This window comes from Alligator sinensis, unplaced genomic scaffold, assembly GCF_000455745.1.
Source record: "Alligator sinensis unplaced genomic scaffold, ASM45574v1 scaffold311_1, whole genome shotgun sequence".
Taxonomy (NCBI): domain Eukaryota; kingdom Metazoa; phylum Chordata; order Crocodylia; family Alligatoridae; genus Alligator; species Alligator sinensis.
Window position 1 is genome coordinate 843167 of NW_005842355.1, and position 18713 is coordinate 861879.

At 46.0% G+C, this 18713-nt stretch overlaps 1 protein-coding gene across 4 annotated transcripts; it reads right to left on the bottom strand.

Moving 5' to 3' along the window:
* Window positions 1–535: 535 nt before the first annotated feature.
* On the bottom strand, window positions 536–16971 carry SCAMP5 (secretory carrier membrane protein 5). Of its 4 annotated transcripts, none has more exons than XM_006029087.3 (7): window positions 16913–16971; window positions 11771–11862; window positions 11284–11412; window positions 7366–7522; window positions 6014–6115; window positions 5381–5498; window positions 536–3744 (listed from the first exon to the last, which is right to left on the bottom strand). In XM_006029087.3, the coding sequence occupies exons 2-7, from the start codon at window positions 11775–11777 to the stop codon at window positions 3550–3552; spliced, it is 708 nt and encodes a 235-aa protein (XP_006029149.1). In that variant the 5' UTR covers window positions 11778–11862; window positions 16913–16971; the 3' UTR covers window positions 536–3549. The 4 variants fall into 4 exon arrangements, with proteins under 4 accessions (XP_006029149.1, XP_025066325.1, XP_025066326.1 ...); XM_025210540.1 differs by having other exon boundaries at window positions 16860–16963; XM_025210541.1 differs by lacking the exon at window positions 16913–16971 and adding an exon at window positions 16552–16824.
* Window positions 16972–18713: the final 1742 nt, after the last annotated feature.

Here is an 18713-nt window from a genome sequence, read left to right on the forward strand (position 1 = left end):
TCCTTATAATCACAGAATTGATGCTGCACTTTGGTTTTAGCTTGGAATATCTGCTTACAGACAGCATCACCCTCAATCATTTTGGTCAGCTGGAACACCAAACTATCTTATTTCAAATTCTGCCTGGACAGAATTTGTTAAAAGTTTCCATTCTGTAGCCCAAGGTAGCACCTAATAAAATTGAAGTTAGTTCACTAGATAACTAATCAGACTCTTTCCAGTGAAATACTGCAGAAGTCCTTCAACACTAGTCCCTGATCATAAGAATGCTGGACTCTGAAAGGTGTTATACCTCAATCTATCAAGGTGGAAGCAGAGCAGAAATATTAATGAGCAACTCCTTTAAAAAAAAAAAGTGTACAGTGTGCAGCAATCATAAGTCTGCATAAAAATCTTGAAACGAGGATTCCATTTACATTTCTACAGGACTTTTAGGGCAGCAGGAAATTTGCTGATGGAAGATCAATTGAGAAAAATGGGGTGAGGGAAGGGATGGAACAGAGCTGTGAGAAGATGAGTGCACCAGTCATAAAAGTAAGCTTCCAAAGCACCAGTCTATGTTGCAGACTGATCCAGCTTTTATTAGAGCTACACAAAAGGCAAATAGATTGCTCCCAGTAGCAGATAAGTAGACAACATAGGTTAAACAAGGGAGGAGAATTAAAAAGGGGGAAATCTGTTCCATATAATACAGAATTTAGAACAAGGGCACACCTCTAGCAAGAGAGGGTGGTTCCCATGAGAAGCAGAAATAGCATATATAGCTTAGTATGTAATAAAAGGTTGGCCAAAGACACCCAGAAGGTATAGACAAACAGACCGTGCACACAGAGGTTGTATTTTTTTCCTCAACAGTTTAGTAGATATAGTTTAAAAGGAACATTTTCCCTCTACATAGTGTGATTTCTTGGACAATATATTTATAGGTACAAAACACTCCCAACTGTCTTCACATCAAAGAATCTAAAAGCTAATGTTAGCAAGGCAACAAGAAGCCTGTGCCCATAAGAATGGAAATTGGGCCTACTATGCATCTAGCCAACTCCAGTACTGTGATGCATGTAAAACAAACTCAGGACACAGAGCAGGGAATTGCTAGGCAGGAAGAAGGTAGAAAACCAGTGTTACAGATTTAAATAGAATTTTACTGTGTGAATACATTATGGTCAAAACCCCATTCCAACTCCCCGCCGGTACTTATATTGGCATTCAACTGCCACTGGAAGTGCTGACTCCACCAATGGAGATATCAGGTCAGATTCTAATTTTTCTGCAAGATGAAACCTGTAGAAAAAGCTACTGATTTTAGGAGTGGCTTCCAGTGTAGGTCACTGCTATGGGCTTTGTATCACTTGGCTAGCAGTCACAGATTACAGTAATTAAATCCAGGTACCACATCCTGCACTGCTTGTCAGCTATGGCAGGCATGCTGATGAATTCAGTTAAATTTCACTGACAGTCAGTCATATTCACACATTTTGGAAATATAAATGGAGGGGAGGACTCTATGGCTACAGCTGTGTCCATTACACCTTGTTTTTAATAAGGTTACATTTCTTACTGTAAATGCAAAAAGAAGGTGACATCACTGTTAATTTGTAATTCTCAGCCAACAGATTAACGGACCATAAAAGTTTGGCATAGTAAATTTTTTACTTATGTTTGGCTACCTATAGTAATCTGCACCCCAGATTTAAAACCCCATCTTAAATACATAATAGATTCAAAGAATGTTTACTTTCTTTTTTTAAAGTTTTATACATTATATACATAAACACATATTTTTATTGTAACTGCATTTTGCAGTCATGTCAAAAGACAGATGGTTGCTGCAGAATGACTGAAATTGTACTCTTAAAAAAAAGTTAACTTCCTTATTCTTGGTTGGCTTTGCTGGAAAAAAAAGATTCATTTGTATTTGGTGGATTTTTGCATATATGTTTTATATACAGGCATCATTAGGCAACTACAGGGATTGGCAGGGCTACTAGAAAAGTAACAAGCTGTGGAATGTCAAGTTGCTAGAGGGCTACTCTTTGCCTGCCATTAGTTTAAGACTTGAGGGCATTTAGCTGGGGCAGGAAAAGAAATCTGAACAAAAAGTGTTCAGATTAGATTAGCTTTATGCTGCTTTCAGTCTGCAATTTGGAAAAAAATCTGGCCTATTTAAAGTGCATTTGGAATCTGAAAAGTGTCTAAAAATAATGCTTATTTTTCCTATTCCTTCCCAATGAGATGTCGGCTCCATTTAGGGAGTCAAAATACTTCATTGCCAGGACTGTGCACTCCACCTGGGATCTGAAATTTCTGCATCTTGCACCATAAGTGCAGACCAATGTTAGCTGCCTACTGCACTAAAGACATACAAGACCTCTGAATACAGCTCGCTCTCCCCCACCTGTGTGGGTTTTTCAAAGGCTGAAAGGAATAAAAAGACTCGTTTGGCCATTCAGGTTGGAGTCTGCAAGGAAGCCTAAGGGAATTAAAACCCAAATCCTCCTGGCATTCAGGGGAAGTTGGGCACCCTTTCTTTAGGCAGACTCTTAAGACAGCAGATGACAGGTCAAATCTTACTTACTTTACCCACACAAACAATCCCACTGTAGCAATAGGACTAGTAGTGAGCGCATGTGACTGTATATAAAGCCAGCAAGCTCTGGTCCTTCCTTTACCAAAGACAACAAGTCTGTTGAAAACCAATGTGCCAATTTTATAGTCACTTTTCCAGCCATAAACACCTTTAAAATGTAGGGCTCAGAGGGTGGGATTCAGAATGTGGCTTTTGGAATGTGCCAAAGTTTCACATTAAAGGGAAGGTCCACCACAGTGCAAACAGGGCGGCTTCCCACACTGTCCTGAGGCTCTCACTGTACAGTCACACACTAATACTGGTCTTCCTAACAATACATCAAAGAGTAAATGATTCTGTTTACAATGCCATGTGTTCAGAGAAATTGGAGGCTCTGAAGCCAGGAGGGATATGACTAGATGTCTCCCGACTACCAGAGTATAACAGCACAGTTTTTAAGTGCTAAAAATCAGCCAGTCACCTGCAATAGGAAAAAAAAGAAAGGAGAATTCCTGGTAGTGGATGGGCTGATAATTCCCCTTGCTAGAGGCAGCCCACAACTGGCCACACATTAGCAAATGAGAGTGAAGCTCCTGTGTTTTCAGGGATCTTCAGTTCAGCTCTTGATGTCCTGGTGAGGGATTTTTTTTTGGCTGATGTAGTTATAACATACACCTATCACCATAGTTATTTAAAAATCACCACCATATACTATTTCACAGGGAAACACAAACACACAGCTACTATCAAACAGCACAAGTGTCCTGCAGGGCAACTCACAGCTTCTTCAAAATGAAAACCCCAAAGAAACAAAATTAAGAGAAAAAAAAAAAAAAAAAAAAAAAAAAAGAAAACAAAGGAGAAAAATGGGGTACAGGAGGGGGGGGGGGAAGGGGGAGGAAATCAATTATCTTACACTCCCGCTTGCCTGACTCAGCCTCACTCTCCCTCCCCTGCCCTTCCTGCTCAGGACAGTCTTCTCACATCTCATTGGAATAGGTATAGTTTGGGGTGGCAGAATATTGCGATTCATGCTGCATCACAGCCCCCTGCGCAGCACCAACTGCTGCATTCTGAGCTGCCTGTTGTACGTGCGGGTTCTTCCAGGCTCCTGTGGTCCACTCCTCTTGGGCTTTGCTGAAACTCCCTCCACTCCCCCGGTAAAATTTATGCACCTGTGTTGAGAGCAGGAGATTGAGAAAAAAAAAGAGAGGATGTACAAGCTTACAAAAGTGATCTCCCAGTTTCCATTTTCTGGATAACCCCGACTCGCCTAACCCGCAGAACCCAATGCAAAGTGTCTCAATCCCGAAAGCACCTCCAGCTCCCACTGGCAGCTACAAGTATACTCTCCCCACAGGATTCAGGCCTGAATCTGGAAGGCCCTGGGGATAGCCCTGAAGAATGGGATGCTGGGACTGTTAGTACAGCAGTAACTGCAGTGGCTCAACCCTCAAATGCATTCCCTTTCAAGAACAAAAGCAGTCTATGCTCCACCTCCATTTCATTGTTGCTCTTTCTACATTAACTGCCAACAAAAGAAGCAGATTTACCTACTGACATGGTAGCTTGTGATGCAGGTATCTATCCCCTGGACTGAAAGGAACCTCCTGGTCTTGTCCCCTGTGTTTGCAGGTGATCATTAACCAAAGGAATCCCCAAAACTGCTGCTTTGAATCCTCTACCAGAACCACCACTCACTTCATCAGCAGTTACCAGAAGGTTAGATACTTTAGTTACTGCCCATTCCGGAGAGCAACCAGTTAAGTTTCTCCCACTAAGGCTATTCCACAGGCGGATAAGGGAGATTAGATTGCAGACAATATTCTTTTTACTCATACCCCATTCATTTTCTAATCTCACGATTCCAGAATGGGCCCCACGCCCCAGAAAATGCACATTTGTGTTTTTGAGGGAAATGGAAGCAGTAATTAAGACCAAGGCATCCATATATAGGTGGAGAAAATGGGTAAAAAAAAAAAAAAGAGGAGGGGGGAGGGGGAAGCTGTAAAAAGCCAACTGTTCCTAGCACTAGAGCACAAAGTACATCAAAGAACCAGTCACAGGGACTGGACCTCTCAGTGGGCATGAGCAGGGGTTTCCAACCTTTTTATATCATGGACTGGCAAACCATGGCCCGGAAGTGACCATGGACTGGTCCATAGACCAGAAGCAACTGTGGACCACAAACTGAGGACTGGTAAACTGCAGTCTGAAAGTGACCAGCATACTGCAGAGCAGCAGCCAACCCTTTTTTATACACAGTATAAAAAAAGGGTTGGCTGCCACGCCACAGTATGCCAGTCACTTCCAGACTTCCAGTCCAGCAGCCAACCCTTCACAGCCCAGTATCGGGCTGTGACCTGGGGGTTGGGAATCTCTGGGCATGAGGACTAGGAAAAGCAAGAATGTGGCTGCATTTGGGCTTTCTTAGAGAGACTTAAGGGATTTTATTTCAGGCTTTGACTCAGCTTAACATTTCTTTTCTTAAATGTTAATAATCAAAACATATGGTTTTGTTTGTTTAAGTCTTAGGAGCCCAGAGCTTGCCTCTTGTCAAACCAAAGGGAATTCAAGTGCCAAGGTTTCCAGATCTCATAGCCATGGATTTGGTGGAGACTACATTTCACAAAAACAGCGCTTCCAACCCTAAATGCAAGTGACACCAGACACAGAACTGCTCCTAACAAAGGCAAAGAAAGGATGTCAAGTGCTGAAGAACACCAGAGCAGTGAACATCCTAGCTGGGTCCCTTGGCCAGAAACACCCAAAAACCACCCCAACATGTGATCTCTAATCCAGAAATCATACCATACTGAGTGCGATGAAGGAAAAGACTGCCACAAGTGTAAACATGATGGTGGGGATAAGCATCACCACAGCTGCACCCACATTGGTCCCAAAGAAGGATATCGCAGCAATCCAACCACTGCAAGGAGACCATAAAAAGGGCTTTGGTTAAATGACTTGAGCAATGCAGGCAAGAGATTCAGTTGCTTGGGGGACTTCTGCATTGGCTTTGTAGTTTGTGAGCTACAAACCTACTCTGAATTGACAGTCCTTTTCCAAACCTTTCATTCACCTGAAACCCCCTTTCCCCTAAGTAACAAATCCCACCCTTTCTCTAAGTGAAAAAAATCCCACAAATAAGTTAAAAGCAGCAGCATTTGTTTGATATGCAGGTGGCTCAACAAGCACCCACAGGATCACTACAGTACTGCACCATCTCTCTACATTCTTCTCCACACTCAACTCCACCCAGCGGCTGTCCTGAATTAGCTGAGCCATTGTACTTTAAAGGATTTCTCTCCCTCCCTTTCTTCCCCCTTAATGTTCTGCTTCATCGGGCATCAGAGTCAGAACAGCTGTAGTTAACTTAGCACCTGAACAGGAAAAAAAACCCCAACAAAAACAGCTTGATACAACAGAGTCTCCTCTCCTTACCAGACTCCCCAGCCAGGGATTCCTACTGCCTGGATAATGCTGATCACCAGCTGGGCCATGAAGGTGAAAAAGAAGGCCATGTAGCTGAAGGAACTGTCTGTCCTACAAGAGAAAGAGCTGACAGTCATCCTCCCCGCCGCTCTGAACCTCTCATTCACCACTATTCCAGGTGCACTCCAAGGGCAAGTGAGGAAGCTCTTCATTTGAACCTCCAAGGTCTTTGCCACCAGCTCAGCTAAATAATGCCTTTTTTCTGCATGAGAGATTCTTTGTTTTGTTTTGGTAAAGTGTGGTGAATCAGAATAGGAAACTGACAGTCCAGTGCAAATAGCTGCCCACAAAAAATAGTCAAGGTAGTGGTTCTTTGCAAAAGAAAGAAAGAAAGAAAAAAAAAAAAAAGGAAGATGTGAGGTGCTGAAGCTAGGTGGATGTAGCAGTTGAGAGACATGGCAAAAGTCAGATGATGGGGCCTAGATAGCAATAAGAATTTCACAGCTCTCATTTAGACATGTGAAGTAGCCTACAACTAGTCACAGGGCAGAGTCTCTTCAACACTCTATCTACTTAGAAGGCCCTATTGCATGAACACCTCACAGGAAATGGATTACATCCTCAACATCCCTGTGAGGAGAGGAAGTAATATATCCATTTTGCTGATGGGAAGCTGAGGTATTGGGAGTAGAGTACATGACTGCCCTCAAATCATGTAGGAAGTCTATGGCAGAGTAGGGAACTGAACCCAGGAAGACCAGTGCCCTCTTTACCATGCCAGCCTTCTATCCCCATCCTACCCATGGGGTATATGGAAGTATTCGCTGAGCTGGAGAATAAAGGTACAATACCACAAAGCACTACAATGAAGGAACTACTCTGATCTGCCTTTATAATCAATGCAAACACCTGCTATCCACCCCCAAAAGGTTTATAGAAATAGCTTCAGGGTAAAACAAAACCACCACCAGAAGCTTTGAAGATTCCAAGTTCTGGAGCAAAAGCCTAAACCATTTTAGTTGGATGGGAACAGAGCTGGGATGTTTCTACTCATTACACACTACTTGTGAATCACTTCAAGCTGCAACACACCAGAACACGGCATCTCAAGTCTCCTGTTAACATATATTTCTAGGTCTCTCATGACTCACTCTCAGGGAGGGGGTGGAATATGCTTTAAATGAGGTTTTTTATGGAGACCTGTGATCTTAAATCCTGATATTTGGAAGCTAAGGAATAACAGTGAAAGGCTGGGTGGGAAGGGAGGAGTTCCCAAACACATAGGTGGTCACCCAATTTGAGCATTGATTATTTGTGAGGAGAAAGGCAGCAAGAAGCCGAGATCAGCTGTGATCACTTACTTGAAGGCTTTGTATATAGGTCTAAACCAGCAGACATAGGAGCAGGGTGTAAAGAGAATGAGCCAGAGAATTGCCAGTCCAAAATTAACAGCTCCACCGCCTCCAATCAGCCATGCGAGGCAGCCAATCAGATTCACTGCCAAGGTGATGCTGTTCACTGCAAACATATACACACAGACACACAGAGGAAGCAAAGTAGCACATACACTGAAAGAAAGTAAGCTGTGATTGGAGAACCCTTTCAGGTGGTTGCTATCACAGGGTGCAGAAACCCTTACACAGGCAGGACCTCCTTAATACAAAAGTCAGAGTTTTGTCCCCAATTTTATTGCCTGTCTTCCCCTCCTCAAAAGTTCCCTCTGACAGTAGCTTCAAAGAAGCTGGGACATGGAGGCATCAACAAGTCACAGTCCAAGTAGGGCTACCCGGAATGTTTTACCCAATACAGGGCACGTGCAACCCTGAACTCTCAGAGTGGGAAAACTGAAGTGAAATCAAAATGTTCTCTCCTTCCACCTTATCATGGAAGAAAGAAAATTGAACTAAGCCCCTCACCAGCCTCCAGCAAATATATTCTCCACTGAGGTGTTCCAAGACACCAAGGTCTCTTCCCCCCTGGTGACCAACCTGCATAAGATGTTTAATACTGACTAACTGTCACAATTTTTTGAACTGGATTAGTGTGATAAATTTGAGGGTGTGTGTGTGTGTGTGTAAATATATATATTATATATACACGCGCACACACATATTTCTATTCTGCTCCTTTGAGGTTAAGCAACGAAAAAGTTAGAGCAGTGAAGGGCAGCCTAGAGAATCTCATCAGTACTCTTATGCCTCAGTACTTAAGAACTACTTTTAATTCCAACATCCTCTTTCCAAGCTGTATAATGAAGCAGTCACTCAGGATACTCTGTTGTATGAGACAGGTGTTCAGGCAACCAAGTGAACCAATATGGTCACTGGTGCATTACATCACACACCAGTCCCAGATGTTCCACTAGGAATCCTTATTAATGCTCTGCCTTTTTTTTTTTTTTTTTTTTAAGCTTCTTCCCGCAGTATCTTCTCTCCAAGGGATAGGCTCACCTGAAGCATCTCTTTGGATAGTGAGTTAATAGAAACAAATCTCAGTGAATCTACAGATATAGCATTTGTGCTTATACTCTTTGGGGATCAAGAGCCAAAAGGAATCCATTAAAACACAAGAAGAGCTAAATCAAGGGAGAGGGGTCAAAATAGCCATACACCTCCTTCCTATCACCTGGACAAATACACCTATGGGAATTATTTTTTAGGCTGAACACACACCAGGCTCTCCGAGCAAAGGAAGGGAAAATTATCCTATTTCCAATTCCTAATACGACACAGTGCAAGCTGAAAACTGGGACCAGGCTGGGTCAGTGAGCATAGTGGGAAGCTCCCTGGAAGAGGTAGATCCATGAGTGAGAAGCACAAACACCCAATCTCTTGGAGCTGATTCAGCTCCTTCTAACCTACACCTCAAGCACAAACCTGTCCTCAGGGAAAGTTACTTCAGTGTCATTCCTTTTAGCTTTCAACCTTCAAAGAAGCCACCTAACAAAGGAACAAAGGTCATCTGAAAGGCAAATGGTACCAGCTCACTTGCTCTGTCCATGCCAGGAAAGTCATGTCTGGTGCCTGCAGATGGAAATGTTCATGAACAAATCCACTTTCCTCCAACTTATACTAGATGCTCAGAGCTTCTACATAAAAATTCTATAGATATAAAGGGCTTAATCCATCTGTCTGTGTGTTCATCTGTCTGCCCCTAAAACACTTGAGGGGCATGGCTCCAGCCAGTGCTGTGCACGGGATGAACTGCCCATCAAGAATGACTGCGGGGACGGAGTGGGGAATGAGGCCACCGCTGCTGGCCTTCCCACTGCAGCCCTGCTCCTTGGAGGCGGCAGTGGCACAGAGTGGTGGCGGCATGGCACTGACCTCATCCCCCCCACCCCCTGTTCCATCCCCGCCATCATTCTTGACAGGCAATTCACTAGTAAGTAAATAAGCTCTGTTCCAGCTCACTCAGCTGTCAGCTCAGAAGTACTGACTCAGTAACAGAAATCTTTTTCCATCTGTCCCCCAACTAAAGAGGGCAGTCTTTTTTCACCATGGCTGTGGTGTCTACACAGAAGTTTTTCATATAGTGACAGTTCAGATAAACAGTCAATAGTAGCCCTGAAGACTTCTCCATGGTGTCCTACCACACCACTGTCACCACAACCTGGAGACAGATCTTCTGGGCAGAAAATTAGTAGGGCCAACAAGGAAGCTATTATTGCCAGTGGCAGCAATGGTTTCTATATACATATGTCCAGTGCACTCCAGGCTTTGGCATTGACTGGGGCACATGGAAGCGCACCCTGAGAGGAGCTGTGTGTCTGGTTTAACACACTTAAAAGCTGGGAAGGAGCCCTCCAGAAGTTTAAGGAAGGAGAGACCCTAATGTCCAGAGATCAGGACCTGAACTCAAATTTGGCAATTTGAGTCTCTGTTTTGCCAAAATCAGCAATGGCCAGAGTTTCTCATTCTCATCCAGCTAGGAAGCAAACATCACAGGGATGGGTACTTATTTAGCTGTATTCTTTTGTAAAGTTACATAACCATGCAGTCTTGCCACCCCAAGTGCCCTTGGTTCAGGAAGCCTGGAGCAAAGAGATGGCAAGCTCTGTGTCAAGTCACAGAAGGAAAGCAAAAAGAACACAGAGGAAGAACCACCCAGAGATGGTGTAAACCTCAGCCTTTCCTCCTTGGAAAACATCCTGCCACTGCCTGCTTTAGCAGCATAGGAGATAAGCAGGAAGTGAACCCTACATGAAGGAAGAGCTCTCTGGTGCCAACTAGTCCCATCACTTGTTTATTTTCTATTAGCTTGGAGAACAGCACATCTTTTAGGCAGATGGGAGAGGCAGGTAAGACCTGGCTATGAGGAAAACCCCAGGCTACTACACTATGGAGGGCAGGGTACTCTGGAGGCTACACCCTGTCTGCATCAAGCAGGCTTCCGGCTACATCAATGAGGCCCTCTAGTCACTAATTTAAAGTGGCACTTAGGCCTCAGAGGCAGCTATGAGTCCAGCTCAGCCATACAGCTGTCGAGTTTTCAGACCAGGATGTATGGGGAGGGTGACAGGGATAGAAAACAGCTCCATGGCAACATCATCAGCTGGTCTAAGATTCCCAACTAGGAGGGCTCTAACTGAAATTGGGATGAAGCAAGTGAGAGAGGAAGAGGGGAACCCTTTCAAGAGATCATGGCTGGGATATAAAGCAGGGAAGAGAGAGCCTTAATTCAGATACTGCTGTAATGTAAAAATAGGAAGAGTGTTGATGAGGTCTTGCAGCTCCCACATGATGAGCTCTCCAGCTGAGCGAACAGAACAGAGAGAATTGAGGCAGTAAACATTTCAGCTACAGGAAACTGTTTTGCTGGTTTGCTTCCTTAAAGCAAGCTCTGCTAGGGAGCAGAGGGTCTAAACAGTCCTCAGCCTGTGAAGCACAGTCACCAAGGGGGTTGGGAGAGAAGACACCCTAAAAAAGATTGTACATTTGGCTGCAGCGGAGGTAAAGCTAGAGACAGGCTGAAGCCCTTCAGAACAGTGGGAAAGATGGAATCCTGCTCCCTATTTACTGCATAAACCCAGTCCCCAAACCTAGAAAAGTTGATATCTCAGTCAAATACTGGGGTCACTGGTAGTTTAAACCACTCCATAAATAGACAAGAGACAAAAAATAGTCCCTGGATTGGGAGGCAGAATGAGGTTTCCCCACCCTGTGCTGCTCTGCTCTTTACATCAGCAGCTTCTGGAGAGGCAGCATTCAGAGGGACTGCCATGACCTACCCAATGCCTCTCCCTCCTACAGATACAAGGTACTTGACCCAGTACTCACGCATCCAGAGGTAGTAAAGACGCTTGACCATGCTGCGGTGCTGTGGGGGGATCTCTGCATCGAAATCCTGATAGAAACATGGCTTCAAGGGGATGAACTTGGGGAGGGGAGGAAAATTGTTCACTTTTTCTGCAAGAAGAGATTTCAAATATTGATTAATGGACAGAGCCTAATGCAAGGCCAGGTTCCTCCTAACTGATCAGACATTATTTGTGCGAGTACATCTGCTCTTGAAGTGGCAGTGAAAGTAGTGCAGCCGTGTTTTGTGCCTATGTCTCATGGATCTTCTGCACAATTTTTAATAAAAACAACCCCCCCCCCCCCCCCCCCATTTCTTCTCACTTCAGCCCAAGCTACAGGTCACATCTCTGACTCCACACCAGGCTAACTCAACTGCAAGGGACAGCATATTACATACAGGAAAGCACCAAGCCCCTTCATGAAAAAAAAACCAACGAAGAGCTCTTGAGGAGAGATTCATCCTTACCTGCCATGGTCTCTCTCAGCTTCTAGTCCAGAGAGAAATTAGGCAGAAGGCAGGGCAGGGCAGCACCAGAGAACAACTCAATATTGCCCAAACTGGAAGGAAACAAGAGATAGGAGTGACATTAAGGGAACAGATAGAGGGAACAAAAAGAAATAGTCCTTCCCCCCCCCTTATCCAAGCATCTACTGGCATTGATGCTGTTACTGGAAGGGAACATGTCCTGTACCATAGTACATCATCACAGCCTTCCCCCTCCCCCCAATCAAATCACAGGCAAATACTTGTAGCTTTTTGGCGTTCTCCCAGTTCCCAGTGTATATCCTTCCCAAGTTCAGAATCAAATCCAGCCGCCTCCAACCTTTTTCAAGCAACTGGCTATATTCCATCGTTCTCTGAAGTAATTTTCAGACAGAGATCCTAACTACTTGCAATCTCGGGGGGGGGGGGAGGAGGAGATATGACACGGAAATCACCTCTGGTAAAACAAACACTCCTCAGATGCTCAAAATAACTCACCTTCAAGGACAGTGCTATCATAAGGCATGGTTATATTTCTCTGTATGCTCTCTACCAGGCACACACCCCTGCAGCATTTATACACACAGACTTTTAATCGCAACATCTGGTGACATCAGTACAGAGTAAGCCCACTAGCTCCAAAGGTCTACAGCATGTGCACCAATTAAAGTGCTGGCTGGAGTCTGATGAGCAAAAGAAGATCCAGCAATGTGGGACAGGGATAGGCTTAGTCTTATGCTCCTACTCAAGTGACCTACATCTATACTGCAATCTATTTCAAGGAGAGGAGATCAGGCTAGAGTGCACGAGAGAGGCATACCTGAAACACTGACCCAACTGTGCTGTAATCTACAGAAAAGAACATGCTGCTCAGCAAAGGGCAAAGGAAGGGCTTGATAAAAACAGCTAGCTCTCTTGTGTTGCATGTAGCTATGCTGCAGACCCAGACCTGTGTTTGCATTTTCCTAAAGAATAGTCAAACCCAACCCCAAATGGATTGAAACCTAGATCTGGATCCAATGTGGCACAGAGTCCTATCTGTCAGCCTTTCCTAGCAACTCAAGGAAACTCCACGCATAATTTAAAAGCAACGCTGTCCAACTGGTGGCCCATGGGCCACATGTGGCCCATGTGGGGTTATTCTGTGGTGACAGCAGGAACAACTGCCAACAGCTCTGGGCTTCCCTTCACTCTAGCTTTTGCTTCTGGCACAGCATGGTACAGTGACATCAGTACAGAGTAAGCCCACTAGCTCCAAAGGCCTAAAGCATGTGCACCAATTAAAGTGCTGGCTGGAGTCTGATGAGCAAAAGAAGATTCAGCAATGTGGGACAGGGATAGGCTTAGTCTTATGCTCCTACTCAAGTGACCTACATCTATACTGAGCCATCAAGTCTGCAGTACCAGTGAAACCTACAGCACGGGACACTGGTGAGGTACAGCAGCGGAGCCCATGTCCAGGGGGCCGTGGCATCTGCATGGGACAGCCATGGGGGAGGGATGGAAAGTGCCCATGTGCCTGGTGCAGCTAGAGAGAAGGGTTGCCTATGGGCCCAGTGCAACAATAGGTCTAATATTGAGATCCTGAGTCAGTAAACTTGGGTCAATTGAGCAGATGAAGTGAAAGAAAGCTCGAGTCACTGTGAATGCAGTGACTTAAATGTATAAGTCTAGGGACTGAGATGGCCCCACTTGCCCCAAAAATGCAATGGAAAGTAGTAATCTTTCAGGAAGTCAAAAGGCATTTTAGAACAGTAGGACTACACAGGTATCTAGAAGTTTTTAGAAATCAGTATTGCCACTGTGAATTGCATTTAGGCAAGACAGCATTTACTGAAGCAGTGAAGTAATATGATCTTTGTGGCCAACACTGCCAGACAGGGGGATAGCCACATACAGTTTGGGTTTTGCTGATAACTACACAGCTGTGCATTAACTTCATCCTGGCAGCACCCAGGTCAAACAGTCCAGCTCCCACAGCCTCCTCATATATACATTAAGAAAAGTATATAAAAGAAAAATATACAGAACCCTACTGAAGTCTGCCCAGCAGCCATCAAGGCTTAAGGAGATCACACCCTGTGGACAGGAAAAACACTAAAAAATAGTTCTGTTGTTTACTCCAGCTGGAGGTTTTGAACAGGTAACCCAGTTCTTATGACCGATGGTGCCAAAGGCTACTGGCGGGCCTATAAGAGTTAGGCCTGTATCTACTCCAGGGGCAGGGAATTTTTTCAGCTAGAGGGCCACTTAACAAGTTTTGGCGAGCTGTCGAGGGCTGCAAGAGTAGCTCCATCCCTTGACAGGTGCCCTGCCCCCTGGTTGCTATCTTGGGACCAGAAGTCTTGCCCCTCAACCCCTGACCTTTGCCACAGAAGTCCCTCCCCCTTGCCCCTGGTAGTACTCCTTTTGGGAAGGGAGTTTGCCACCCTGGAACCAGAAAAAAAAACCAAGTTATATACTAAAAATCAAGTATCCACAATAACATATTTTAATTTTATTTTTAAAATATATTTTTCTCCTGATTTGTGTGTATTTGCATAGTGTATGTAGAGGTGATTGCATAATAGCTCAAAACCAAGTCTTACTCTTGTATATTGCATGGGGGTATGGGGCTTGTGGGAGGCTATGGGTATGGGAGAGGGTGTGTGCGCATGTCGGGTGTGGGAGAGGGTGTGTGCACGTCGGGTGTGGGAGAGGGTGTGTGCACATGTCGGGTGGGGGGTGGGGTTTGTGGGTATGGTGAGGTGTACACGGGAGCCCCCTCACATGCACCCCCACCCCGCAACAGCCTGGAGCCCACATGCCCTGTGGCGCCTCCCTACTGCCACCAACAGTGCACAGCCCCAGCCTGCCCTGGACTCAATACTGACAATACTGCCCACCCCGGACAACCTGTGCCTCAGATTTGTGCATCACAAATGAAGAGTGATATGGAATGCATTTAGGAAACAAGGGCCAGAAATAGAAGCGTTTGATATCAGGGGCCACATCCAGATGAGCACAGACATTTTTTCCCCAGGGGAATGCCTGAACCATGCGCACTCTAGGGCGTGGCAGGTTACCTCAGATGGGGTAGGGGAGGCTGGGTCAGCTACTGTGTTGGCCCCAGTAGCCTCACCTGGGGTTCTGGGGGCCTTCCAGGACTGCAGCTGTGGCAGGAAACCTGGCCACTAGCCAGAACATGGTTCTGGCCAGCCAGGCTCCGTGTTGGGTGGCACATCCTGCTGCCATGTGCGCCACCCCGCTTTTTTTTGGTGTGGGTTTTTTTTACCCTGGGATGAGTCTGCAGCACCACATGCAGGCAACGCCCACCTAGCACTCCCTGAAAAACTGAGCGTTAGGGAAAACTGAAACTATATGACGACCCAAGATGGCAACTGCAATTGTTTTTAATGACTCAGGATGGTGCTCATTATAACGAAACTCACTGAGCACCAAGTGAAATCAGGTATCAATTTAAAACGAGCGTTATAGCAAAACAGCATTAAGCAGGGGTTGCCTGTACTGCACATCTGAGCTCATCTGGACGTGGCTCAGGACGGTAAAAGGAAAGGTCGGAGACTGGAGATGCACGCAGTGGCTGGGCATTTCTGCCAAGACATGCAGGTGAGACTTTGCTATGTGCCCAGTTTGGGAGACATCAAACAGCTGAGCACATTTGTCATCAGTAAGATCTGGGGTTGCTCAGCAACTATGAAAATCAGCCCCCAAGATGGCTCAAATGGAGCACCCAGTTACTGAAGAACAAAGGATTAACACGCACATGTTTGCAAGCTTACAGCCAAATTAAAGACATTAAAAAAAAAAAATCTTTAATGATAACAACTTTTGGGCCTAATCTGTCAGTGCTGCTTTAATGGAGATGAAGCCAGCCATAAGCAGCCATCGAAACCAGGTCTATTATCCCTTCACTTGAATGCCCAGGATAGCTATGAAAGTAGCACTCAGCCTGATTAACTGGTCAACTACTTCATCAAAGCTTATTGCTTCTGGTGGAGATGACTACTAGTATAAACAGTAGAAAGTAAAGAATACGCAACACATTAGGTGAAACCCTGGTCCTAACAGAATCAGGGGGCGCATTGCCATTCATTTCATTGGAAACATTTGGCCTTTTTTTTTTTCTTTTTTTTTTTTTAAGACAGAAGAGAATAGACACTCTCTTTATGCAAAAAAAAAATTTAAAAAATCACCTACTTCTGCCTGCAGATCAACTGCATGTGCCCTCCACATCCCGGTGTTAAGGCCATGATTTTTCCCTATATAGTTGATGCCCTAAGTAAAAAAGAGCTTCCTGCCTGAGTCATTGATGTTTCTCTGACATGACTAGTAAAAAACAAACAAAAAACCAACAGAGCACCAGCTTATGTAGAGTCTTACTAGGGCTTTGTTTTACATGGATAAAAATTACTCTATCCCCCAGCTGAGGAAACAAATGTAAGCAAACAGAAGACAGTGAGTAAAAAACACCCCACACCCACCCTTTACACATGGGTTATGGGATCCATTTTTCACAGGAATACTCAACTCCTCTCTCTCCTGCAGGAACAAAGTGTAAATCACTGGGCTCCAACCCTGGCTCCCACATGCCGCGGGCACAGACCGCCCCAGTGTGCTCCCGCTGAAGGGAGCCCATTCACTCGCCTACCGCTTTGGGCAGGAATTCTCCCTTGCATATTCATCACAGCCAGGGCCGAGGCCCGGCTCTCCAGCACCCCTGAGCACCGTCTGTTACCCAGGCTTTGAACACATCTCCTTACAAAGAGCGGGATCCTGGACAAGAACTGCTCTTCTGAACCCCCCGCACCTGCGTCGGAGAGGCAGGATCTCCGCTGGCGCCCATCTCCCCTGGCCAAACACAGGCCAGATACGGCCGGCCTAAGGCGCCAGGCAGCAATCCTGGGCACGGCCGTGTCACTGGGGAGGAGCAACCAGGCCTCTCCGAGGACACCCCTGCATGCACACGCACATATGCGTGCATACACACATATGCGCGCACGCACGCACTCCGGGAAGGAGCGGTCCCCCGTGCACACGCAGGGCCCCGGCAGGATCCCCTCACACGCACCGCCGGGGGCGGGAGGCCTGTGGCGGCGCCGCAAGGCCCCGGGCGGCACTCACCTCCCGGCGGCGGCGCAGAAGCCCGAGGGCCCCGTGGCTCCCGCTCGGCTCCGCGCCCGTGCATTGACCCCCGTGCGCTCGGGAGAAGAGCGGCGCGGCGCGGCGCGGCGCGGCGCGGGGCAGAGCAGCTGTCCTCCCCCAGCGCGCGCCTGCCCCTCCGTGCCCCTGGCCCTCGCGCCCCAGCCAGGGGTGGCCGGCTCCGCTTGTCCATCGGCACAAAGGCTTCCAAGGACTTGAGAGCACCGTGACCGTAGACGTGGCACCCATCCCATCGCTCACAGTCGCACCCCCGAGCTCCGCTGCGCTGCGCCGCGAGGCATGGCATCCTCCCCGCGGCCTCACTTAGGACCGCCGGTGACACCCTGCGAGCAGGGACGGTGCTCGCACCATCATCCCTGGCGAGCCCTGCCTGGTGGCTTTTATTCGAGCAGTTGCCCGGACGCAGCGAAGAAGGGCTGGAACCGGGCGGGGGCGTTTGATAATCCCCCTCGCCCTCGCCCCCGCCCCCGCGCGCGCACGCCTTCAGGGACGCCTGCCATCCCAAGTGCTCAGCCGCACAATTTGACTCATTTCCGACACAGTTGAAACTCCTTGGCTGAGAGAAAAAAATAGCAGGCATGACAAATAACACACCCAGCATGAGAGGCTGTGCAAACGTGGTACTTCCTGCCTTATTGCTAGTTTATCATCTGGATACAATAAAGGAAAATGTACTGAAGAAGTGCTTATGCTCTGTGAAGGCTGTTGGTCAAATAATAGGCTGCATGGGTCTTATGTTTCCACTGCCACAGGCCAGGGTGCATGCTATTTACCATTTTACATGAGCTAGGTCAGATGAGGTCAGTACTTCACTGAGAAACAGCCTATGAAATGGCAGGGTGATGGTAATACAGTCAGCGGCCTTTTCCTTCTGAATTAATACCAAAGTTGTGCCTGTGTCTAACACTAGAAACTACAGCCCTGTTAATTTTGCAACATTTGCAATGAGAGGTAACGATTAAGACTTCACTTCTCACAGTCATTAAAGATCCCATGGGAGTTTTTGCAAATGCAGAGTGTTAGCCTCTGTCCTTGCCAGCTCCTAACCTAGCCTCTGCTATGATCATCATCTGCTTATTTATTGTATAGGAACCTGTTGTTCAAGTCACTGAACATACATGTAATGTAAAGTTGGTCCCTGCTCAAAGGAGTTTATAATCTAGACGCATGATGCAAGGCAATGGGAGGATACAATGCACAGAATAGGAGGAGCACAAAGTAACAGTGGCCTAAGTAGCTTCTTCTGAGCAGAGGATTCTTCTCCATTTTAAAATCCAAGGCTGGGTTGCCTTCCCTCCAAGGGACCTGGAGTCTCTAGATGTGTGTGCTTATCCTTGGAGTTTATGGAATAAAGCAGTAGTCATAGCATGAAATTCTAGCCCTGTTGAAATAAATGGGCTATTAACCACTGACTATAATGGGGCTAGCATATCACTCATTGTTGCCTATTACATTTTTGGTTGATTAATTGGTTATATTGCTGTAAATGGAAGAAGGATTTTCTTTCCTTTCATAGACCAAGCTTGGAAAAACAGATTAATGTCTTAAATTATTTGCAAGCTATGAAAATGGCAACAAAAGTTTTAAAAATAGGCAGCATCCTCCCCTGTGTATCTACACCTCAGTTTTAAAAAAGTGTCTTGTTCATCTCAGAACAGCCCTCATGAGTTTAGCCCAGCATCTTCTTTTCTTTCCTTCTTTTGCAATGAAAACTTTTTTCCTAAAATTGAATTAGCTCAGTGAAGTTGGTAAATAAAATATT